General features: G+C 56.8%; 2 protein-coding genes across 2 annotated transcripts; one reads left to right on the top strand and one right to left on the bottom strand.

Moving 5' to 3' along the window:
* Window positions 1-8,085: 8,085 nt before the first annotated feature.
* Window positions 8,086-19,311, bottom strand: NCLIV_046360 (conserved hypothetical protein; the record flags this gene model as incomplete). Its single annotated transcript, XM_003884185.1, has 2 exons — window positions 8,086-16,296; window positions 16,549-19,311. The coding sequence occupies 2 exons, from the start codon at window positions 19,309-19,311 to the stop codon at window positions 8,086-8,088; spliced, it is 10,974 nt and encodes a 3,657-aa protein (XP_003884234.1).
* A 2,474-nt stretch (window positions 19,312-21,785) lies between these two features.
* On the top strand, window positions 21,786-23,519 carry NCLIV_046350 (hypothetical protein; the record flags this gene model as incomplete). Its single annotated transcript, XM_003884184.1, has 4 exons — window positions 21,786-21,907; window positions 22,524-22,573; window positions 23,045-23,163; window positions 23,439-23,519. The coding sequence occupies 4 exons, from the start codon at window positions 21,786-21,788 to the stop codon at window positions 23,517-23,519; spliced, it is 372 nt and encodes a 123-aa protein (XP_003884233.1).
* Between the last annotated feature and the right edge of the window lie 673 nt (window positions 23,520-24,192).

Genomic DNA, 24,192 nt, shown 5'->3' with positions numbered 1-24,192 from the left:
GACGAGGTCGCCATCGCGTGTACAGATATTTCGGCGCTGCTCTGAAAACGAGGACTGTCCTGTCGCAAGCGTGCAGGCCATGCCGATGCGCGTTTCTTCCGCTTCAGTGCTCGGCCCTCCACAAATCCCGAGACTGTTCAAAGGTGATGTGCCCGACATGTTTGGCAAGTATGTGTCGGCATCGACCCCATTACCGTTGGACCATGTGTATGAGCATGTCCGTATTGTCGAGCTCGAAGAACTGGGAGTGAAAGATTTTGACCGGCAAGAACTGGAACCGGGCCCCCTCAATGGGACTCCTGGTCGTCCGGAATCGTTAAGGAGCCCCTGCGCCGACAATGCAGGCTGCGGCGATACCGTTTCGTTCCTCTGAGTTGACAGAGTCCGATGACAGGCAGCGAAAGGCCCTCCCCTCGGGGACATTCCTTCCTGTCCGCACCCGTCAGCTGGAGCGAACGAAGAAACTTGAGGGCCAAGGGGTTGTACAGAGGAGTCGCGTTTTGCTGCGTGTGAACGCGAAGCATTTAGGAAACGAGGCGAAGAAGGAGGCTTGAATGTTGTTTGGCAACGGGCTGGTCGTGAGGTGTTCCTGTGCTTACTAGTCCTCTCCTTATCTGGAGATGAAGACGAAGGTTCACCGAATTGAGCCTGTAGGCGGAGAGAAGAACGTGGTTCAAGTTTCGGAGAAAAGTGGATCATCGAACTGATCTGTTTGTGATGGACAGAGACCAGCTGTGTCTTCTGCACTCCCTGACCCTCTTCATGAGTAACGAAAACTTCCCCCGTCGGCGGTGGTGACATCGAGTGATTTGCAGAATGCATGCACCTGCCAGCACCGTGGACCACACGGTAGCCATTCGATGAATTGGGTGACCATGCCTCCTCATTCCGGTGTAACACAAGGTCCGAGGCAGGCGAGCGGGGCCGGAGGGGCACGTCTCCTGCACGAGAAATTGTCATAGGCGACGAGCCTCCATCTGGTGGAAGGTTATCGGAAATAGGCGCTGCTGCAAAGGCGTTGTGCCCTTGGCTTTCTGAAGTGAAATGCCTCGAACCAGTTGGCAAGGCTCTCCCAGCAGACAAGGGAGGGGAGACGCTTTCCAATAGCCTGAACCGGAGAGAACAAACGCACAACAAGACAAAAAAACACCACTCGAACACCCGGTAGTGGAGCCGTAGAACGAAAATCGATCTGCATTACAACCACAAGTTGTTAACTCGTGTGTCGAGCTGTCTAAAAGGCGGCACAATGGGTGACCACAAATCCCTCGCCTGTCTTCGGCCAACTGCAGAAGTACTTTTCATTGCAGTCGGTGTTGAGTGCCCTATACAGGGGTGTCGAAGGTTACGCTGTGGAATGTATGTAGCAAAAAGTTCCTTATATGGTGCCTTTTCGAAGTTCCTATGAAATTCCGTTACGAGCACCAGAGCCCAGTGCTCTGCTCCCCCGACTGTGGAACATCTGTTGCATTTCCGTTTATTCTTTGTATAAACGTTTCATGGTTCTATCGTGTACACCGAGGACAGGTTACGGCAATCACTGTACACTGATCGCCAAAAGCAAGAAAACCAGTGGAGGGTAAGGTTTCGTAGCGGACTTGGCGTTCACCTGTATCTTCCGGAACATGGGTCTTTGGTCAGAATCAGGAAAGTCCGGGAACCCCAAGTTTCAGCGAGAAGGCCGTCCACGTTTGACGACCCCGGTGCGAGAAGAGCAATCAGGACTCTGCGACGAAGAGATGAAGAACAGGCCGAAATTCGGCGAACACATTGGACAAAAAAACAAGCCAGGTGGTAACCGTAGGCGTAGATACCACCAGGAGTTCAAATCACGGAGCTGTAAGTCCCAGGGAGATCAGATTCCGTTCATACCTCTCGAAGAAAAAGTGACTAGCTGGCACAGTGTTACACGTGTTCAGAGGCGGAGAAATTCGATGTATAGAGGCCCATGGCAGAATGCCTACGCAGGTATTTCCTTCGCTTCAACGAGGAAACGCTTTGTGCTTACCCGATAATGGCTCTGTGCGTAACAATCACACAATTGTCCACGAAAGCTTTCGTCTCGAAGTCACGTTCTAAATGCGCTTCAAATGAAGCCACCCTGTCGAAGACATCGGCCCCTGACTCGCCCCCTGAGAACCTGAAGTTGTCTACAACACAGAAGAGAGGTTAGCAGGTGAGGAAAGGCGATAGTGACCAACCTGCTCTAAATCTCAGTTCTTTAAAGTCCCTTGTCCCTAGAGATCGCCTATCCGCTCAGGCACCCGGAGGGACAGCAATGGAGGCACGTGCCACACGCAGAGACTCGTTCACCACAAATTGGGCGTCGGCGCGTTACCTGTAAAACTTGTTTGCCTCAAAGTTCTTCTCGAAGAACTCCTTCACTAACTGTGTTCTCGATCGCCCTGTGTGTCGGGAAAAAAAGAGAGAAGAGAGAACAGGGCACGTGTAAAACTTTTTCGTGGCGTTGCGGGATCGAACAACATTATGGCTGCCTAGTAGACGTATGCACCCACCGGCATGCGTCTGACCTCCCAGAGAAAAGGGCAAACCAAAATCGAATTCAGAAATGAGATTCATCTGCCGCCGGAGAATAACGCCACAACAGGGAGAACCCGTTCATTGCTAGAGAGCGGCCCGGTGGCACTTGCCCAGTCTCCCTCAGGGCAAACATGAAGGAAGAAGGCCTAACAGCATCTACCTCCGAAACTGCTCTTGTCCTAAACGCATTGCTTTCTTTGTTTGCCAGTTTGATGGAGCTGGCGAGAACGTCTTCTTAAAGCACCAACGGCAGAAGCTCGTACGGTCATCTGTCTCACGAAACCGACGATGGCATTAGTGAGTTCTTGAGTTTCGCGTACCTCTTAGGCGATGCACGGTACAAACGTACAAAGAACAGTCAACGTGAACCAGCGGCGTGAAAGCGATTATATATTTATAAGTGAGGAACCACTCCTTTTCTAAAGAGAAAAACTGCTTACCGAAGCCCATCTCCTGATCTCTCAGTCTAATATCTTCGTGGATGTCGTAGGTTGATTTCCAGGACTGCGTTGTATCCGCTTTCAAAGCATGTCTGTCTGCACTAGATTTTTCCTCAGGTGATTCCTGTTTCTCCAGGCTTCCTTCAGCTAGCGTAAACATCCTGCGCCATGTTGCCCGAAGCACTTCCTCTGCATCAACATAGCGTCCATAGGAGCTGGGACGTAATGGGCTTCAAACGCAAGTAGTAACACGTGACCGGTATGTCGGCGCGCCGGATCGAAATATGCCTGCCTATCATGTTTGCTTCACATTCCTTCTTGTGGTGTGCCTGAACAGCCATGCATTTCAGTGGGGCACCTTCTGAAGCTGCAACTCACGGAGCTGGCCCAAGGAGCTGTGCTTCCCGAAAGCTTCCTGTGCTTCACGCGCCGCTCCTTGCAGGCCCTCAAGCAGAGATGCCAATGTTTGTCTGGTTCTCTTGTAGGGAGAGCAGTAGAACCGCAGCCGTTGTACTCCCAACAAACGAAACAACTGCTCTCCAATAAGCCTAGCCTCAATGATTCCTGCATGAGATAGGTTGAAAGCGTACATCAGAGAACTTCTTCCCCACCGTTTTGCGAATGTGGCAACTCCGCTTCGCATCTTGCACGTGTCTGAGCATGGAGCGTCGCACCTTCGACGAGGGGGCGGGGGGCCCTCTTCGCGTTAGTGTCCTGTGATTTTTCCCGTGTTCTACCTGATTGGGTTAACTCGATCTCATGATCCGGTTTGTTGCTGCTTCCATCGACGGCTAACTCCGCCTCACTGCACCAAGAAACATGCCACTCACAGTTGCCTGCCACGAGCTGTAGGAATACCCTACCAGGTCGGGCGGGGAGGCTAGTGAACTGTCATGCTGGGAACGATGTACGAACTGCTCCGACCTCGAAGATGCAAACCACGAATAAATTTTTAATGAGCGTGACACTCGTGACATGGAAATATTTTGGACTCGGCAGAGAGAGGTTCACGACCACCATACACCCGTGGGGTACCGAGTTGATGGGGAGCTGTGCTCGAGAACTTCATGTTCTCCTGCGCACTCGAACGTGCAGCAAGTACGTGGACCCATCCCGGTTCGCCGGTACCCACGTTTCTGTTTCCTGGACGAGAATAATCCTGCTTGGCGAGTTGCGGATCCTGTGGGAACGAATGTGGCTGATGATCTGGCCGCCCACAATGGCCTTCACGATAGGCCCGGCCCACCATTTCCACACAGGTCTGACAATCACGCAGAAGAGGCTCAGCCCAAGGAACCTAATACGCAGCAGAGGGAAAATCTGGACACGAAAGTAATTCAGGAGAGCTTCCCGCTGACATGCATTGAGTCTCATCGCAGAACGGGAGTTCCGGTCTTCAGGCTCTCCTCTCCAACCAGTAATGAAAGCCTGACTTTCCTCAGCTGCAGTGTGTCCATCTGAATTTGTGCGGCTACGTTCGATTCGGCATGCGGAGGAACTGGCATCCTCTTGGACTGGAAACGCTCCGGGGTGATTAACTCTGACCCAGAGTGTAGAGTGCCCGTACGCGAACTACTTCCCGTGAGGCATGAAGCGCCCTCGTCGTGTGCATCTTCGTATGCCGCAAATCGTACGTCGACATGCAGGGAGAACTTAGGTGAGCATGGGACAGCCACTGTGTGAACGGATTCACTATGTTCATTACGACTTCTGAGGTGTTTCCACCTCTGCAGAAGCCAGAGAAGTGAAGCGTGTCCTCTCATGAAAGATCGGAGCTGGTAAGCTGTAACGTCGCGCTTCATGTTTATTCAATTTATGGTGGTGATCCTGCAGCTGCACTACATTGTACCGTTTCATGGAGCCGAAGTCCGCGAACGGAAGCGCCCCAGAGCTCGCTGCCATCTTGACTGCAACTCTCGAAACGACAACCATAACGTGTAAAAAGCTTGGGGCACACTACACACCATACGGGGAGCCCATACCGAGTCTCAATTCACCGTCCACCTGCAACCGTCTCTTTCGTCTAGCGACGGACGCGTGATGGCATCCAAGCAAAGGGCCACAGATATGCGAAAAAACTAGGATACAGTCGAGTAAGACGAGAACTCGCATCCTGCTGGTCTGGCGCAGCCACCAGGTCACACCAGGAACGACTGGCAGCGACTACACAGGTTTTGAGAAAGACCAATACTTTCGAACTGAATCGTGCAGGGCCTCAAGACACCAAAATGGCATTTGCGGACAAAGATTTCGGTAATGCAAAAAGAAAACACTACTAAGATCGAAGGAATCTGGACGCGTTTAAAAAGCCAGCGCACACACACGTGGAACAGACAGGTGTGTATTTACGCTGGTATCAATAGATGCCAGAGACGTTGGCATAGGATCATCACTGCACGAGTATGGAAGAGGGTCCCAGGCAGCGCGGCCACGATAACAATCTAGCCAGTTTCTGCCGGCTTCACGCGTCGCCGGTGCGCCTCAGTCGAATTTTTCATGATCAGCCCTGCATGCATACTGCGACCCCACATGACAAGCACACGTGGAACGGATGCGTAGATTCGGATCTTAAATAATGCACTCAAAACCTAGCCTGTCTACGAGTAGAGGGTTAGAAAATTTCTTAACCCCCTATTGCTGAATCAGATCGCTGGAGATTTAGTGAAGCGAATTATACGTTGGGTGCTTCGTTGCCGGACGCCTGATACCACATGCAGGTCAGTTGCTTCCATATAGCGAAGCGCACGGACTAGCACGACCCTGATTTACTGATTGACACCGAGTGTACATTCGTGCTAATCGTGTTTCATATCCAGGGACGAAGTGTTGCAAATTCGTCCCAGATGCTTGACAGGACCCGTGGGAATGTTGGTTTAGATGATGCCACTACATTTTTGGATTCGCACCCGAGTCTCACCCTTACACGCAACCGCTCGGAAAACAGCAGGAGTTCAACCAGGCGACGGCGGCACGCCTGGACGGTCGGAACTCTGGCGTATGAAGCTGTGATTCAGTTCACATATAAAATAGCAAAATGCTTCCAACAGTTTGAAGCAAAGGTTTTTAACATCCGCGAAACATTGTTTTTTAGCATGTTGGGAAGAGAAGTCCGTTCTGTAGGGTCCATGAACCTACGTAGAATATATCGAGCACAATATCACAAAGTGTGCACGAAGGTATAGATGGTGAGATGCTTCAAGCTTCATTTGACTCGAACTAAGCAAGGAATCCTACCTTTCGATCCAGCCTTGTATGTGAAAAATAAACACCGCTCGCGTCCCCGTTTGGGCCACCTTTTAATTGCGGTGCCTTGCAGTGTTGAGACCAGTTTTTTCTACTGATGACGAGAGGGAGGGGGGGGGGGTCGGCTGAAGGCCACAGTAAAAAAGCGTGAAGTTGATCTCACAAAAGAGACCCATCTAGTCGGCCCAATACACATCCTTGCTGTTCGCATTTTTCAGCGACGTCAGAGTTTTTCCTCAGTTTTTCTCGGATTCGATATAATGCCGCTTGAGAACCAACTTTGTTCGCCAACGTGCTGGACTCTGGCCGGCTTCGTTCGCACTTAAGACGCTCCCATTGCACCGAGCTCACTTCGCAATCTTATATATCTCGAGGGTTGTCCGCGAATTGCAATTCTTGTTCCGTTTGAAAGAGAGTTCGAACGAAGCGACGCCTGTGACGAACTTCCACGTCTACAGCGTGGAGAGAAAATGACAGATGAGAGTTGCTACCTCCCGCCTCTGAAATTCTCTCGAGGTTTACGCATGTGCGAGTACTCCATCCCACACGGCAAATCAGGGGTTCTTGTGTCTGTGTGATGCTCCTGTGAAGCCGGCTTTACCTATTTTATAGTGTCGCGCTCTTCCAAATGTCGAACTCGTTGCCGTCGAGCAACTCTACCAGAGAACTGAAGGCTCCGCGAAGAGCCAGCTCGATTCAAAACGTAGAGTCACGCCGTGAGCTCAGACTTGCCCTGCCCCCCATTTAACTGCAAAACTTGACGGCACATCGCCCTGCTGCAGAATCCACACCGCCCCCATAGAAGCCGCCACGGGAGACAGACCCTGGCAGCCTTCGTTAGCGTACCCCTTCAGCGACAAGAGTTTAACACCAGCACCAACCAAAACTGGATTAGCTGAGCTGCATTTGCCAGTACTGAAGAATAGATTCAACCATCAAAAGCAACATTTTACAGGCACAAAACGTGTCCAAAAGCCAAGCATCCGGCGAGCAGAAGGGCCAAGCCTCCCCCTTTTATTCGAGATATACAAATTCCAGATGGGATCACTACCGAGCCGCGTGTCGGCCTGTCACTGGCGCTGTATGCAAATCTGTTTCCAGTTCGCCAGCCTCCACAGTGTAGATGGTTCGTCTACCCGCTGCCGCTAATACGTGCACTCCATGAAGGCAGCCCTCTGAGTAAGACTGCTACTTTCCATCTCACCACCACGGTTCCAGAAGCAGCTCCTGTGTCGTTTTTTTTTTTCAGCAGCGGCATTTCGCCTTGCCTACCCTACACCAACAGCCATGCGTCTAGTCAAATTTACACTGGAAACGGCTTCTCACATCGTTCTTGCCTAGATTTCGCTTAGCACTTCTTGCCCCACGGCACGGAACGTCGTCAAAGGGTAACACACGATCTGGCCGCCTTGTTCCACTGCACACATCCACCATGAATGTCCCGAAAGTTTCGTCTCCCCCGCGAAGCCTGTGCCTGGATTCTAGACCAATTGATGTTTATTCACAAACACCGTTCTATGCCACGATCGTTGGGCTCCTCGAGATGCTAGATTGTGGGACTCCAGGCATGATCACACTCCCGACGGAGCAGGTGATCTCGTGCTCAGTTGACTGAAAAGAACAAGAATGACAGTTGCCTGTGACGGGAAACTGTCGTATAAGTATCCCCCTAGCGGTTATCCTGTTGCAGTGGAGCGAAACGAGTCATTAGCGGCGCATTCCGCAGGCTTACGGGCCAAGGGGACTCTCCGCCTCTTCACAAGTCGCCGAGACTCCTCCAGTTGATTCCTAACCGGACCCACGTCTGCAGTGTTTTCTTTCACACGACCTCGAGAAGCGTGGTCCCGTTCCCCTCACATCTTCACCGTTTCCCTTTCCCCTTCCCCCCTGGCACTTTCCGAGGCTGGTCGCCAGCTGCTCCACCCAATGCACCGTGGCCGAAGGCCCCACCAGCAGCTCCGATCCCGCCGCGTTTCCCGCCTGCGGCGCCCTTTCCAGTGACCGTCTCCTTTGAAGAGGGCGAGGAGGCCGGTCCAGTTCCCACAGGCTTAACCGGCGCCATGAGACGTAGGAGCGCGAGCACGTCCCCAGCGGCCGCTGCCGCTCCAATGCCTGCGGCGAGCGCAGCTAACCCCTCGGCCTCCGAGGAGAGACCGTTCCCTCTCGGAGACCCAGCGTCTCCTTCGCAGGAGGGGCTGCCCAAGCCGACGCCACCGACTGCTCCTCGGCCCATGGCCACTAAGCTGTCGAGCTGCCGGTGGCGATGAAGGAGTTGCTGCTGCTGTAGGAGAGCTCCGACACGAAGAAAGTCGACGGCGAAGAAGCATTTGTGAAATTCCTCCAGAAGCGAAAAGAAGGCCCCTGGGCGACAGGTGTCGAGACAGGCCGGTTCCCGAACCTGACAGGAAGCCTCTGCCGGCCGGTGCGTGGCAGTAAACTGAAGCGCCTGGCCCACAGCGGCAGCCACCCGGGCGATAGGAGGAACGATGCTTGGCTGCGGCGCCTGGACGCCGACAAACAGCGAGGAAAATCGAGGGGGCAAGCCCGCGAGAAGAATTTCTTGCAGGGGATGCAACAGGAAGGTCGGCGGCGAATGCAGCAGATAGGGGAGTTGCAGTGCTTGAGATGTGTTAGACTGCTCAGAAGCCGAAGAAACTGCTGCGCTTGCAGCAGGCCCGCGGCTTGTGGCCGGTGTCGCTGTTGTCCCCACGCCGTCGCCTCTCTCGCCTTTACCGCCGCTACCTGATCCCCCGTACCCGACGATGGACGAGAGAGCACCGGCGGAGTTCCCATCCCACATGTTTGTCGCGTAGCTTGCATTCGTGTCAAGAAGCGAGAACAGATGGGGCTTGAAAGCCGCCGCAACCAGGGCCGAGACAAAGACAGCCAGCGATGCGGGGGCGCAAGGCGGCTCCGACTCGAGCTGTGTGCCAAATAAATCGCCGGTCTCCGAGACGAGAACACTCGCCCGACCTTCCTCGCGATCGATAGAAACCGTTCTCTCACCGCCGAGGGACGACAGACCCACCCCGGGTAGCACGCCGAGCGCCTCGACGGCGCGTGTAGAAGAGCGAGAAGATCCCGGCAGAGCTGGGGCAAGACGAGCCGCGACTCCAGCAACCGCAGAAGCCGCTGCCGCAATGGGGGCCGGAGGCACGAACGCCAGAGAGCTGTTTCCCATTGTCAGCGCCTTAATGCACGGACTGTGAGGCTGGGGAAAGCAGTAACAGCAGGCGCACCAACTATGCACAAAGTGGAGCCTTGGACATGCGTTTTTCGTCGCCTCGAGAGAAGCCGGAGCAGCCAGGACGTCGGATCCGTGGCCGGGGTGCGGAAGGCTGGCCGCTTGAGGGCTGGCCCTCTCGCCCATGCAGGGCGACCGCTCGCTGTCGTTCGCAGATCCCTTGCTCTCGAGGGCAGGACAGCATGGACAGCAGGAGGCAAAGGCGCTGCGGCGGAGAAAATGTGCGCCCCACAGAGGCAGACACGAACCGGCCAGGAGATGAAAGGTGAAGACGAAGGGCCATCTCCGCAGCTGGAGCCGGGGCGGGACCGTGAGACCGCAGCGCACCGGCTCGTAGGCGCCGGCTGTCCCTTCAGCCTTGTCGCGCTGAGCATCGGTGGGGCCAGCGGGGCCGCTCTGAGAGGGAAACGCGAGATCGTTGACGCCTGCGGAGAAGGAGTCTCCACTGGAGCCAGATTTGCTGAACGCACGGGCAGCAGGAGGCAGGAGCAGCGCCTCGAGCATAGCAAAGAGGAGAAGCTGTCCCCGTTCCTCGACCTCGCCAGCCGTTCTCAGTGGGCGTCTGTCCTCGAGACCAAACTCCCAGCCCCGCGACCGGCTCCTGTCGGCTTCGCCTTCCCAGGCTCCACGAGACGAACGGGGAGGGTCGGTGACTTGAGAATCACCAGACAGCGGACCGAAGAGACTGCTCCACTGAACTGTCTCGACGGGCGTCATCTCTCCGCGGGTCGCGAAGAGCAGCGAGCAGACGGTGTGCAAAAGAATCTCGACGAGTGTGGGCGGGCCGCCATCGGTCCCTTCGTTTTCTTCAGCAATCCCCTCAGTCATCTGTTGAATTTCGAGCGTCCGCACCATCTGCTCCTCCATCGACTGCAACGCCTGATGCTGTTGGAGCCCAAGCAAGACGGCCTGGGGCTGTTGACCCACGCTGCCGCCGATACATCCGCTGGCACCTGTCGCCCCTGGGCCTTGCGTCCCCGGCGGCTGCAGCGGCGGAGGGGCCCAACTGGCGACGGCGATCGCTTCTGGGGACCTCCCCACAAGCGGAACTGTCCCTCCGGGCGCGGGGGGAGACTGGCCCGGAAAGGCAAAGGAGAAAGTAGGGGGAACTGAATACAGCCCGCGGAGCGGATGCCGGAGAAGGGCGTCTTGCGTCAATGCGGAAAACCCGAGACGGAGGAGAAGCTCTTGCCGAAGAACTCGCGACAGAGGAACCTTCGTGCGGTGCTGGAGCAAGGCCGTCGCAGCGCGAGCACAGCTCTCCTCAATGGTCCACGCTAATGTGGCGGGGTCTACCGCGCACCCCGCGATTTCGGAGTCCGACTCCAGTTCCTCCTCCGAGTCGTCTGTTTTCTGGCCTTCAAGGGAGGGATCTTCGTCAGCCCCATCCGAGAGCCAGTCTCCACAAGAGCTGCAGCGCACTCGTCCCTTCGTTCCCGCTTGTGACCTCCAGCGGCTTGCGTCTTCCGCCGCCGGGTGAGCATCTTCAGGTTCGCCTCTTCCTGCTCGTCCAGATTTGTCTTCACTGAGACGAGCCCGTTTCGTCTCGGCCGCGCAGCATGACGCCCTTGGAGAAGGGGGCCGCGGGCCGCAGTTCTCTGATCTCTTCGCTTTCGTGCGGGCCTCAAGCGCTCGCGGTCTCCGACAAGCCCGCGTGCAGGCACCGCCGTAGAGAGACACATCCAGGGTCTTGGAGAAGCACGAAGGAGCGGTCTTCCGACTTACGTGCACGAGCCGTCCGAGCCACTCCAGGGTCCGGTCCCAGGCCCTCTCGAGTTCTGCCCTCCCGTTTCTCGCCTCGGCGAGTCTCGCAGAAGCGTGGCAGCTCGCCGCCTCTCGGGAACCCTGCGAAGCCGAGAGAACGGCTTCTGTCTGTCGACTCTCTCGGACGGCCATCTGAAGGGCCCTCAGTCCCCCCTGAAGCAGGAAGTGGATGAGTTTTTGGAGAACCGAGAATCCCTTGCGTTCGTTTAAGAGAGGGAGAAGAAGGAGAGGAAAGTCGAAGCACGCAAGCAGAGCCTCGAGAACGGAAGACCAGAGGACACGCGCCTTGGTCAGAGACGCCACGAGAGGTTTCGCACAGTCGTGACAACACCCCCCACACAGACGGCACTCCAGATCTTTCTCTTCTCTCTCTTGCACTTCCCTCTCCCTTCCTCCGCGCTCTCCCGTCTTCTGTGCCGAAGGCTCGATGTCTCTCTCCGCAGGCGTTTCATCCGTCTTGCGGAGGTCGCTTCCTTTCTCGGCGAGCTCGGCGACGGCAACCCCAGACAAACCCGCCTGTGCACCTGCAGGGGCCGCGATACCTGGCCCCGCTTTGCCTTCTTCGCCTCGTTCTGGCGCCAGGACGCCAACTGGCGAGCCACCCTTCCTCCCGCAGTCTCCAAGCGGGCCCGCCTTTGTGGGGTCGAGACTGCGCGCCTCGCCTTTTCTCCGTGTCGAGGCCGCGAGGCCCTGGCAAGAGCAGCAAAAACATCGGCGCGGGTGGAGACGAGTCGTGGCGACTTGGTCGAGAAGCGAGCGAAGAAACGTCAGAACCGTGTCCAGAAGAACAGTCCTTTCTTCCGCCCCACACGCACACGCCGGACTGGTGGAACCGACGCTGTGAATGAGCGGCAGCAACCCCGCCGTCAGGACCGTCGCTGAGCGTCGCATATCCACCTGCGTCACTGCGTCGCTGCTCTTCTGCTTTCGCTCCCCTTTCTCTCCCGCGGTGACTGTCTCGGCTTCGCCCTCATCGGCTGCTCCGCTCTCCTTCCCCATCTCGAACGTCACAGCTGCAGCGGAGGAAGACGCCGAGCCGGGGAGGTCTGCTGGACTTGGAAGGGGCGAGAAGGCACACTGGACCATGAAGTTAGAGAGGCCTCGGAGGATGTGCAGCTTGAGATTTCTGGCTGTCTCTGGCGGGCGCGTTCTCACTCCCAGGCCTGACGGCGACGCCCGGCGGCCAGGCAGAGCAGCAGGGACAAACTGGTGAGACAGGGAGGAAAACGCCAGCGCGAGAGCACGCCACACAGCCGCCAGGAGCGTGAGCGAAGCGCCTCCAGTTCTGCCCGCGTTCCGGCCACAGACGGCGACCCTGACGTTCCCGGCACTCTGCGGGAGGGTCTGCTTCCCCTCGCCCTTGGCCTCAGAGCGCACCGCCGGCGCAAGGTCGCGCGGCCGCGGCGCCGAGTCGGACGCTGCATGCACGAAAGACGAATGTGTCAGACAGGAAGGTGCGCTGGCGCTCGCAAACTGGAGGGCCTCGGGAAAGCTGTCTCCATGGAAGAGAAGTCTCTGAACAGCGTGGATCTGAGAATTCCACAACGAAGGAATGGCACTCTCCCTTCGCTCGCCCTTGCCAAAAGAAAGACGGGAAGACGCACGGCGGGCTGCAGCCTTTGTCGAGGGCGATCCAGAGCGTCTTTTCTCTGCTTGCCTCGCTCGAAGGTCCAGCGGCTTCATCTCTCTGTTTGTCTGCGTCACCTTGGAGGCGAGCAGCCAGCCTCGGAGCGCCATGAAGTGAAGAGATACCTGCCTGGCCACCACACGTTCTTCAGTCTTTCGCTGAAACTCCCCACCCTCTTCTCTCGCCACCAAGTCGGCAAAGGGACTCGCGACCGTTTCCTCGCCTTCCCCGTCCGCTCCGGGCCCGGGCCGCCCTCCGTCGCCTCTGTCCCCCCAGAGCCAGGGCGCGGTCGCCGCAGTGCCTACCCTGTCGTGGCCTCGCGCCGGCGTGTCTCTCGCCGCAGAGACAGCGAGCCGCCAGCTGTTCGAGGGAGAAGAAGCGTCGTGAGGCTGCTGTGAGGAAACCTCTGCGGTCTCCTCGACTCCTCTGTCGGCTTTTGTTAGCGGCTGAGTCTTCTCGCTGTCGTCTGTCAGCCACAGGTCAAGGAGATACAGGGACGCCGAGATGGCCGCAACCAGCTGCTCGTCCTGACACGCCTCTCGGTCGTGCAAGAGCTGCATGCCCTGGAGGAGGGAGACACTGCGACTGCAGCGGAAACGGCCCGCGAGCGTGGTCTCGTCTCCGAACGGAACCGTGCAGAAGCTCTGCAAATCCCGAAAGATCAGGAGGAGAACCCGGCGCAGACGAAACTGGAGACGGCGAAGGACTGCCATGTCCACGCGTGTCTCTTCTCGCCCCTTTTCGTCGCTTCTCCGTCCGGCTTCCCGTCCCACCATCGACTCTCGACCTTCGGTGAGAGAAGAGGGACGCAGAGGAGACGCTGCTTCCCTGCGGGTCTCTCGCGAGTGGAGATCGACCCGCTGTGTCGTCGCTTGAGCCGCAAGGAGCTCGGCATTGAGCAAGACGAGAGCGTCCAGGAGCACACGACGTATTTCTCTCCAGAGAAACCAGCACAGACGTGGAGCATCTAGCAGGCGGTCCTCAGCCTGCACGACGTCTTCTACCAAGAACGTACAGGTGAGAGTGTGCTGCGCGATGTCGCAGAGGCTCGCCGCGCCAGAGAGACGCTCGCTGCCGCTCCCCTCGTCACTGTCGGGTTCGCGTTTCATCACGCCTGGTTGGGGACCCCCACAGGCCACCCAGAAGGCGTCTCCGAGACACGCCGCAGCTCCGACGAAAGGGAGAAGGCGCCAGCAAGCCGCCTGACTCTTGAGAAGACTGTCTTCCTCGTGTTTGCCGTTCTGCTCAGGGGCTCGGCCTCTCTTGGTGCAGCTTCGGTCGTCCAGCGCCTGAGGTCCCGCTGCCTTGTCCCCACTGTTGTATCTTCTACCCGCCCCAGCCGGTGGTCTGGGGCCGTTGCCAGGCCCCGAAACGCCCTTGGCATTCTCCGCTTCAGGCTGGCAGGACCGCCCCGCTGCCCGCTCTTCCTCTTCCTTCCTCTGCCGATAGATCCCCAGAAGGTCGACAGCGACAGCGTGGAGCTGCGGAGAGGGAGGCCACAGCAGACCGCACATCGTGGCGGCGTCGCGGGCTTGGCGACACGCCCACAAGGCGATCTCCACGAACGTCGCTTGCTCGTCCTCTCTCGCTTCTCGCTCCTCTCCTTGCAACCCGTACGGCTCCCACACAGGAGCCCAAACCGGAGACTTGTCTCCGCTTGGGCTCGAAGTGTCCTGACTCTTCTCGCCCCGCCGGCGCGCGGCAGAAGACGAGGCGGATGGGGCAGGGATGGCTGACGCCACGCGGAGAACTTTCGTCAAACTTGGGACCAGCGACTCGGCACAGAGAAACACGAGGAGACTCAAAAACCGTCTACATAACTCGCGTTGCTGCAGGGGCGGTTCCCAACAGATGCAACTTGCATCTGCGCAGTCTGGGAACGCTGCAGGTGTCTCGGCCCCTTTGCTGTCTCTGTCTGTTTCCGCTTGGTCGCCGCCGGAACGGCGACACTCATCGGCCCCGCTCTTGCAGGATGGCAACATCGAGGCGCGCAAGACGGCGTCCAGGAGCTCGGGGAGAAGCCCCTCTTTGTTCAGCGTTCTGCAGAGAGATTCACGGATTTTCCTCTCCACAAGAGTCTCGTTACGCCCGTCTCCTTCCGCGCCTTCGAGCACTTCCACGCGGCCGCCTCTTGGTGTCTCCTTGGCGCTTTCTCTCTTTGACAGGCCGGCTTCTCGCGTGGCGGGCCTGAGGTCCTCGGTCACCTGGCTGCAAAGAGACACGGAAGTCTGTTCGCCTGTCTCGAAAGGAGAAGACGACAGGAGGGAGTGGAAGGGAGACAGGAAGAGAGACAGAGCCTCGACAGCGGTGAAAGCGTCGCGACCATCCAGGCCGTTCACGCGCTGCAGGTGGGCAAGGAATCTCAAGATGATCAGGATTGGAGGTGAGGGCCATTCCACGGGAGAAGAATGTTCTCCCGTCCCACTCCTAGGGTCGGTGCTCTCATCTGAGTCTCGGCCCTGGGCATTGGCCTCGGTCTTCTCTCTGTCTTCAGCACTGCTTCGGCTTCTCCTTCGGGAGATCGCCGCATCGGCTCGCCCGTCCCGGGTCGCCCCCACACTCTTCCGGGGTGTCTCTGGCCCCTGTCGCCCTCGCCCCGCCGTCTCCTCCCCGCTGGAAACGCACCCCACAACGGGCAAGTTTAGACGTGTTGACAGCGCAAAAATCGCGTTTTCTCCGAGGCCCCAACCCTTGAGTCCCGAGTCGCCGTTTTCGGGTTTCTCGTGTTTCGCGCCTTTTTCCTTCCCCCGTTTTCCTAGGTCCGCAGGCGACGAGGCGCCTCCGCGAGCGCGACTTCCTTCCTCTTTCTTCGTGGCGCTGTCTCTCAGAGACGCCTCCCCGAGAAGATGGGCTGCCAGGAGCGACGGGGCTAGCTGGCGAGAGAGAGGGAAAATCCAGAGAAGCAGGAGACGAAGCGCGCGCCGTTGCGAGAGGGCGAGGCGCGGCGACGCCTGTCGCAGCATCGGGAGCAGACGCGCCGTCACCTGGCTCAAATTTCTTCCAACAGCCATCTGGAGCCAAAGGAGAAGTCGCGGCAGAACGGGAGGGGCTTCTCTCGCTGCAGCTTCGATGCGAGCGGACAAGTCGCCCGCCGGCATCTCACAGGCCGAGGCGATGGACAGAAGGGGCCGAGACGCACGCGCTGAAGAAGATTCACTCCCGGAGGGCGAAGAAGAGGGCGAGAGAGACGCGACACACCCAGAGACGTAGACCTTCCGGAGTGGAGGGCGGGGCAGGGGGGAAGGCGGGGCGAGGAAGAAGAAGGAAGAAGAGAGCGAGAAGAGAAGAGCAACCACCTCACTCGCCAGCGCATGCACACGCGATTCCCGATTGGACGAAAGAAACGGGCGCGAAGAGGAGGTCAACAAAAGCAGTTTCCCACTGGGTGGGGAAGAAGACCCAGGTACTGCGTCAGGAGTCGCTATTCCAGGGATTGCCTAAAAGACAAAGACACCGGGAGTGGATGCTTACTTTTCAACGTGGTGTGCTGCTGGGTGGCTCTGTGCCCGTTTCGCTTGGCGCATTCTGGGTTTCTCTGCAGCGTCTCGTCCTTTCTATTCTACGCCTGTTACGCTCTTGGTGCGCTCCCTCCTGTCAGTTCCGCTGTTGCGCTCTGTGTGGCTGTTCCCATTTCTCGCCTTCCCTTTCCTCGTTCTTCATTCTCCCTTTCCCTTCGCCAATGCTCTCACCTCAAGAAGCAACAGAAGCGATCTGACAAGGCGGCGCACGATCTCTCCGTCTCCAACGACTAAGGCTGCAACAACGCCCTCGATGCGAACGTCTTGCTCCAAAAAGAAATCTCCGCTGCCTTGTCGCCTGACGCGGAGCCCATACGCCTGCTCCGACGAGCTTCTCGACAGATCCACGCCGCCCTTTTCCTCGTCCTTCTCCCCCGAGGAAGAGTTACTTTCTTTCTCTCCCCTCTCGCTCCCGGAAGCCTCCCCTACTGTGGCTATGCAATTCGCATCTGTCTGCCTGTCTCCGTCTCCCTGTCTCTTCGCACCTTCTCCAGGCGGCCCGCCCCGCGGTCCAGTGCACTGGGTAGAGCCTTTCGTTGCTCCTTGGTCCTCGCTTCTATGCAGAGCGAGAGGCGATCGCCTTCCCATTTCGCTCGCGAGACGCCTCTCCCAGAACTGAAGAATCTGCCTTGTGGTTTCCAAGGCAACCACGAGGAGCTCCTGGAAGGGCCCAGCCGGCTCTGCAGGCGGGGATGTCCCTTGGTGTGGGGTCTCGAACTGTCTCCCGGCTAGCCCTCCAGACTCTTCGGAGCACACGCCCAGGAGAGACACTGTGTCGCGTTGCGAGGCGTCCCTTTCCACGAGCGAGAACGCGACAGACACTGCCTCCTGAAGCAGGAGCAGAAGCAGAGGAGACTCGCGCAGAAACGCAAGTCGAAAGAGCGCGCGGTGCTCCGCGCTGGCCAGGTGGACGCGCCCCCCCGTCGCCGGAGACATCGCTAGTTGGGCGAGGGCCCGCACGAGCCCCACACACACCCGTGCAAACACGGCCCGGGAAAAGAGGCTCGTCTGGGTGCGGGCCGCTTCCTCGCGGGCTGGTACCGTCTCACAGCTCTCGGCACCTGAGCGTGAAAGCGAAGAGAGGGAACCCGTTTCCGCACCTGAAATGCAGAAAAGACGAAGCAGAGACACCACTCGCTGGAGGCCGGTCTTCTGCTGCAACAGAGGGACTGATGTCCCCCCGTCCAGCTGCTGTTGCGTCACGATGTGGGCCAGAAGCGCCGCCGTCGCCTCGTACAGAGTCTCAGAGGTCGCCCGCCCGAACCTCTCATCCCACAGAGGTGTCTCCGCTTCTCCGCTTCCAGGTTTCGCCCCGCGTCCGCCGAGCAATGTCCCCGCTCGTTCTCCCGGCCGCCGTTTGTCTCGCGACGACGCGCCAGCAGACGCCTCGGTCTCAAGTTTCAGGGCAGGCGAAGCGAGAGAGAGCGAGGTGAAGAGACAGCACAAGCGAAGGAGCGCCGCCAACTCGCGGTGAAGGAGTTGCGGGGAGGCGAGGGGCGGGGGCGCCAGCGAAAGAGGGACAAAGGGAGACACTCGGAAAGAAAACCCGCCCTCCTGGCGTCCGCCAGTGGGGGTCTGCACGCCTTCTTGGTTCACATGGAGCGGCGTCTCTCCGCCGAAGCAGAGAGAGGGCGAGATCTCGAAGGCGGCATCTTCCGCCTCTTCAGCGAAGTCCACACGCTCGCGGTCCGAGGCCTCGGGAAGCAAGCTGTTCGCATGCATACGCTGGCTCGAGTGCCTTCTTGCCGCCCGCAGGCGAGGCGGCGGGAGGGGTAGTTGCAGAAAGGGAAGGCCTGCGTTTGCCAGGAGGCGCAGCAGGCGGGCCGCGAAGAGCGCGCGACAGGAAAGTCGCGTTGTTAGCTCTTCGCGAACGTTTCGACAGAAAGCATTTTCCGAGGCGTCGACGAAGCCTCCACGTGTCTGGGCCTCACCAACGCCCCCGGTGTGTTCTGCGTTTCGGCTTTCAGGCAACAAACACCCTTTGCTTGCACTGCTCTTCGAGCTGTGACCCGAGGCATTCCCGCCGAAATCGCGAGAAGCGTCGCCTGTCGAGGAGACTGGAGAGTCTGAGAAGAGAGCGATTTCCTCTCGGAGCGAAGAGAGAAGTTGCCGCCGCGAGGCGAGATCTTCGTCCCGAAGACACTCGAGGCGCGACAAGACCGAGGCTGCTTTCTCAAGGGCACGCAAAGACAGACCCCAGGCCGCGGGGTGCCGAGCAAAGAGAGAGAGGCGGATTCGCGCCTCCGTGTCGCCCTCACTTCTGTCCGGCCCGTCTCTCCTCTGGCGCCCCGAGACTGGTGTTTCCTCTTCGGGCGGCTCGCCCGTCTCTTCCTTCTCCACAGCGCGACGAGGCGACGGAGCTCCAGAGGCGGGAGTGGGCTGCATCGAGGAGGCGGGCACATCTGTTCTTTTGAACGCTCTATGCAGCCCGCTGGACGAATGCATCGCCGCCTCAGATCCACCGTCGCTGGCGCCGCTGGAGTCCTCTTCCGTTGCTGGGTCCCAAAGAGCCGAGAGAGACACTTTCCTTCTCTGGGTTCTGTCTCCTCCTGGAGTGCCTCCTCTCCCACCTGCACCGTCCACACAGGTAGCGCCTCTCCCGCCGTCTCGGCTTCTTCTGCGCTTCTTCGGCGCCCCCTCGGAATCTGCGTTCTTTCCCATCGAGCGGGCCATCGGTCTCGAGGCGAGAGGAAGGAACGCGAGATCAATCAGGAGATCCACATTCTCCGTTAGGCGCCGAGCGCAGGGTGCAGGAGACGCCACAGCGCGCGCTGCCGTTTGGGCGGCTGCGACGGCGAGCTTAATTGCCCGGTTTCCGCTTTCTCGTCGCTTCGCCCCATCTTCCAGAGCGCTGAACTGCATGCATCGCCTGTCACCGGGAGGGGAGACGGCTACGCCTCCAGGCTCGGCTGCCGCGCCTTTGTTAAGCGCCATCTTTCCCTTGAAGTGACTCTGAGGAGACAAAAAGGGCCGGGTTTTTTGGGCCTAAAAGCCTGGCATTTTGCTCTCGGAAAGGAATCTGAAGGTCGAAGCCGTTTTTACGACCAGAGCCTCGAGGTGTACGTACAGAGCCTCGAGGTGTACGTACAGAGCCTCGAGAGGCACTCCGTGAAAGCTGGAACAGGCAACGCGACCATGAGAGGAAGAACCGATCGGGGAGCGCAAGGCAGACGACGCAGAGAGAGGCGCAAGACGCGGCGCGAGACACGGGGAAGAAAAAGGAGGCGCCCAGGGTTTTCTCTAGCTACGGAGACATACCGGATCAGTGGAGAAGAACGACCAGAGATAGAAGACGGAGGAAATGAGGAACGGGGCCGCAGGAGACAGATGAACAGGGGAGAAAGGAAAAAAGACAGCGTGGTCTACGGCGAACGTGCCGAAAGCACGTGAAAGGTTGGGAGAGACGACAAGGTGTACACACCCATACAGACACCCACACAGACACCTGCTCACACCTACACACACACACACACGAAAAGACCTGCTAGAAAAGCGAAGGGTGGAGGGTTCGCGCTTTTCTGCAGATTTTGCCAGCGTCCCGACCCCTTGTCTCTCCTTTTGCTCTGCATGCAGCAGGTTTTCGCGGACCGGTCACCCCTCCCACGGAGGTCTGCAACGCACCGCACTGCTTTTGCGGCTTTTTTCACGCGCCTAAGTGTGCACCACAAAGACCAGGAAAGCCTTCGCATTTCCTTTTCACATGTGTCGCTTCGCCTCTCTCCCTGCTCTCAACCTCTCCAGAAAAGCGGGGATTTCTTTTGCGGTTTCTGAAAAATCGCACGAGACCTCTCACTGAGCTCTCTCAGATGCGCGTGCCTGCGCTGAGCCGGGGGCCTAGGCGGCGCGCTGACCCGTTTCCCGACCGTTTTTTTCGCGTTTTTCGCGATTTCCTCTTCACAAGATGGGAAAAGAATCTAGGAAACTCTCGCGCGTGTGTGCGTGATTCTTTTTGCTTTATCAGCAATCTCCCAAACGTCCAAACTCACGATCATCTCGCGAGAGAGACTGCCGTGGCGAGCGCCGCTTCTCTCGGCAAAGCCCGCTGGCAGATGGCGAGCAGCGGCGCCGCGTTCGACTTTTTTCTCTTCTTTTCTGCCTTTTTGCGTGTTTTTTTCTTGCCGAGTTTGCCTCTCCCTTCGCCTCCCGACTCCTTCTCCGGCGCTCGACACTCCTGTAGCGGTCAACTTCGTGTCGGTGTGTGACCGCCAGAAAAAGAGCAGGCGCGCTTTTCTCTTCCCGCCCGGTCGCTCCATACACAGCCGCCCGTGGCGCGCCTCAAGAAAGACACGCGTGAGACACTCGAGACAATATTCTGTTAGCCATTTCGGTTTTTTCAGCTGAAGCTCCCGTCTCTAGGATTTTGTGGGCGCGTTGGCGCCCTTCATCATCGCTTCAGCTCGTGGAAACTGCCTCAAGTCTTTGCTTTTTTCGGCGCCCGAACGCTCTCTCACAGCTCGGCACACCCGCCCGCGCCTCGTTCTTTTGCTTTCCTCTCTCCTCTGCTCCTCTTCGTCCAACCCCATCCTAGTCCATCCTGCATGCAAACAAATGCACAAAGCGCGGAAGGATATACAACTATATATATATATATACTTTATTACGAGAATCTGTAGGTGTGAATCTGTGAAACTGTATTATTTTGTATCTAAGCAAACGCATAGGTGCGTGTTGAATGTATGTGCATTGTTGTGCCAAGTGCACGTTTGGTGTGTAGTCCTAGATACCTGGGGTTTGTTCTGCGCTCGGTTTTCTTCCCGCGTGCCTCTCTACGGATAGCGAGCGCAGGAGACGCGCTGCCAGTCTCCAGGTGACGCCTGCGTCGTTCTTTTCCCTTCCTGAAGCGAAACAGGCGCACAAAAAAGCCGAAGGCGACAGAAGGCCGCGAAGAGAAACGCACTGGCGGAGAGTTAGACGAAGAGGGAGGAAAATGGGGAGAGAGTTTCGCCGTCGACTCACAGGCAGAAAGGTGTATCTGTAAGTCGAGAACGTCTTCTCGTCTTCCCGCGCGGCAGTCACGAAGAACCGCCGAAAGTTTATCAACCCTTTTGTATACCCGTCCGCCTCGCCTTCAAAGGAGCCAAAAGTCATCGGTAGATCTCTAGAGACGCAATTTTACTCCGACACTCAGACCGGTGAAATCTGCACAGTCCCATCATTCACGCATACCTACCCCAGCTCCATATAGCTATACACACACACATATATATCCATACACACATATATATCCATATAGAGAGAGAAAGACAGAGATACATAGGTAGATACATGGAATGAAGTGTGGGGAGATGGAAAAGTAGAGAGGAATACAGAATGGGGTGGAGATAACAAGGGCATGTCTGGAGTTCTTGCGGCAAATGTGGCGGGTGTGGGTGATGTGCGCGAAGCAGAGCTTTTTGCGCCTGAGAAGAATGAGTCTCTTTCCCTGTGTTTGCCGCAGCTGCATCCAGTGCAACACCCACCTGACTGTCCACAGCGAGCTCATCAGCAAGTCCTTTCGAGGTCGCACGGGTGCCGCGTGGCTCTTTGGCAAGTTCGTCTGTTCTGTCTTGTTCAAATCTCTCCACGTCGGGGCGTTTTTCCGTCTCTTATGCTGTCTGCGCGCCTCTCCACGCTGTGTCCTTTTCCTCGGAGTTCTCCGGACTCCAGCGCGCCGCCCCCTACTCTTGCCGCTCATCTTGTGTGTCCTTGGCGGCCGCCGCTCCTCTTGTCCTTCCGGACCTCGAGCAGGTGCCGTCCTTTTGCCACTCACTACTGTCTCCCCTAAGGAGAGCATGCATCCGCTTAATTCTTCTTCACCAAACTCCATGTGTACAACTGCATCTGGATAGAGACGTTCAAACGCAGAGATCAGGAATCTTCGTTATAAAGATGCTTATTCGTAGACATACATATGTATATATATATATATATATTTATATATATACTCTATTGTCACATATATATATATATATATATATATGGAAGATACTGTACTGATGCACTGCTGACGTCGGTTCGGCCGATAGAACGGTTCTAAGACATTTTCGAGGCTGGCGTCGGTTTCTGAAGTGGATTGTTTTTGCCTGCGATTTGACCGTTTTTAGATGTTTTTCTCCGTAGAAATATACCTCTTCTCGCTCTTGTCTCTCGCTGCGTCTCGCCACCAGAGTGGTCAACGTGTCCGAGGGCGCGCTGGAGGACCGCAACATGACGACAGGTGAGCCCCAGGCCTCAGAATTTCGTTCGGCGTATACACGGCAAGCTGGAGATTTCTGGTCGGCGTGCTTCTTCTTTTTTGCCTCTCTTCCCTTGCCCCCACATCAAAGCATCAACCTCTCGGCCGTGTCGGTTTGCGGTATATCAATGTCTACGTCTATCTTTATAGCAGTACCTATCTATATCTACCTGTATCTGTATATATGATGCAGCAAGGGTCTACCTTTCTTTTTCCTCTCTAACTCTGCATACATATATTTACTGTATGTGCGTGTATGTGTAAAACTGTGTTCACGCGTACACGGTTGTCTAATGCTAGGCATATGCTTTTCGCTGCTTGGTTATATGTGCGTGTTGAGCAGAATTGGCCGTGGCGCCGATCGTCGGCCGTTTTCTTTTCTTTCTGTTGGGTCGTGTTGTGCTTCTCGTGAGATTTTTGGTTCAAGGTTTTGCCGCTCGTTCCTCGCCTTAGGCAAACACACCATTGCCGACGTTTACTGCAACGACTGTGGAACAAACGTCGGCTGGCGCTACGAGTGTGCCTCCGACGCGACACAGAAATACAAAGAAGGAAAGTTCATACTTGAAAAGGTGAGGACCAGGAGCATACCACTTTGTCCAGCTTGCTCTCATATATATATATATATATTATCCCAATAAATAGAGATGTATTTCTACCTATCGATCTATATAAATATATATATATATATATACATATATATGTGAATAGGTATGATATACGCACGTAGTTTAGTGCAGGGTTCTCCTCCGCGTCATTTCATGAGGCGAATGCCAAGTGAAGAATCACAGAGCGGATAGTCTATCGTCTGTGTGTTCGTTGGTCTGTTTCTCTTGTCGTGTGTTAGGCACTTTTGAAGAGCTTGGAAGAAGACGACAGCGGTCAGCAACGCTCCTCATATATGTCTTCGGACCTCGACTACGAATGACAAGAGAGACGTCCCGACTTTGTTGAACGGACGAAGAACCATTTAGACAGATTGAGAAACGACACGGAACGCCCCATCTAAGGCTCGTCGTCTCTCCGGTAGAGAGTGACACACAGCCTCATTTCGATTGCACGTAACTGTTCTATCCTCGGTGTGCCCTGTACAGTCGTCCCGCGTGAACTTCCCCTCCACCATTGTCTCATATCACAGCCTCAACGACTGGGAAGTCTTGTCTGGTGTCATATTTCTCTTTCTACACATGTATATCTGGATGTACACGCACGTATATCCTTATTATTTACGTGTATATATATATATATATATATATATATGTTTGTGTCTGCGTGTCCGTATGTAGACTTGATGCTCTACATATTCGTTTTGCATGCATGGAAAACGCATGTTTCGCTGGCGCCATAGGCTCTTGATTCGGGGACGTTGTGAAAGTGTATCTTGTTCCTGTCGAGTTCCTGTCGAAGGGCGTGTTCTGAATTGTTTTTATGGCGGATGGCGACATTCCTGTAGAAAGGAAATGGCGCGGTGGAAGTTTGCCTGCGCTTCGTTCTGTAGCGTCGCCTCCGGAAGGTTGGCCAGGCGTGGGGACTAATGCGCGGGGCAGCTTTCGCCTTTCCGTGCAAGGCGCTGTCTCTTCTTCCAGAGGACTGCATGCACG

This window comes from Neospora caninum, chromosome X (assembly GCF_000208865.1).
Source record: "Neospora caninum Liverpool complete genome, chromosome X".
NCBI lineage: Eukaryota > Apicomplexa > Conoidasida > Eucoccidiorida > Sarcocystidae > Neospora > Neospora caninum.
Note: the sequence above shows the minus strand (reverse complement) of the source record. Positions and strands in the feature narration are given on the sequence as shown.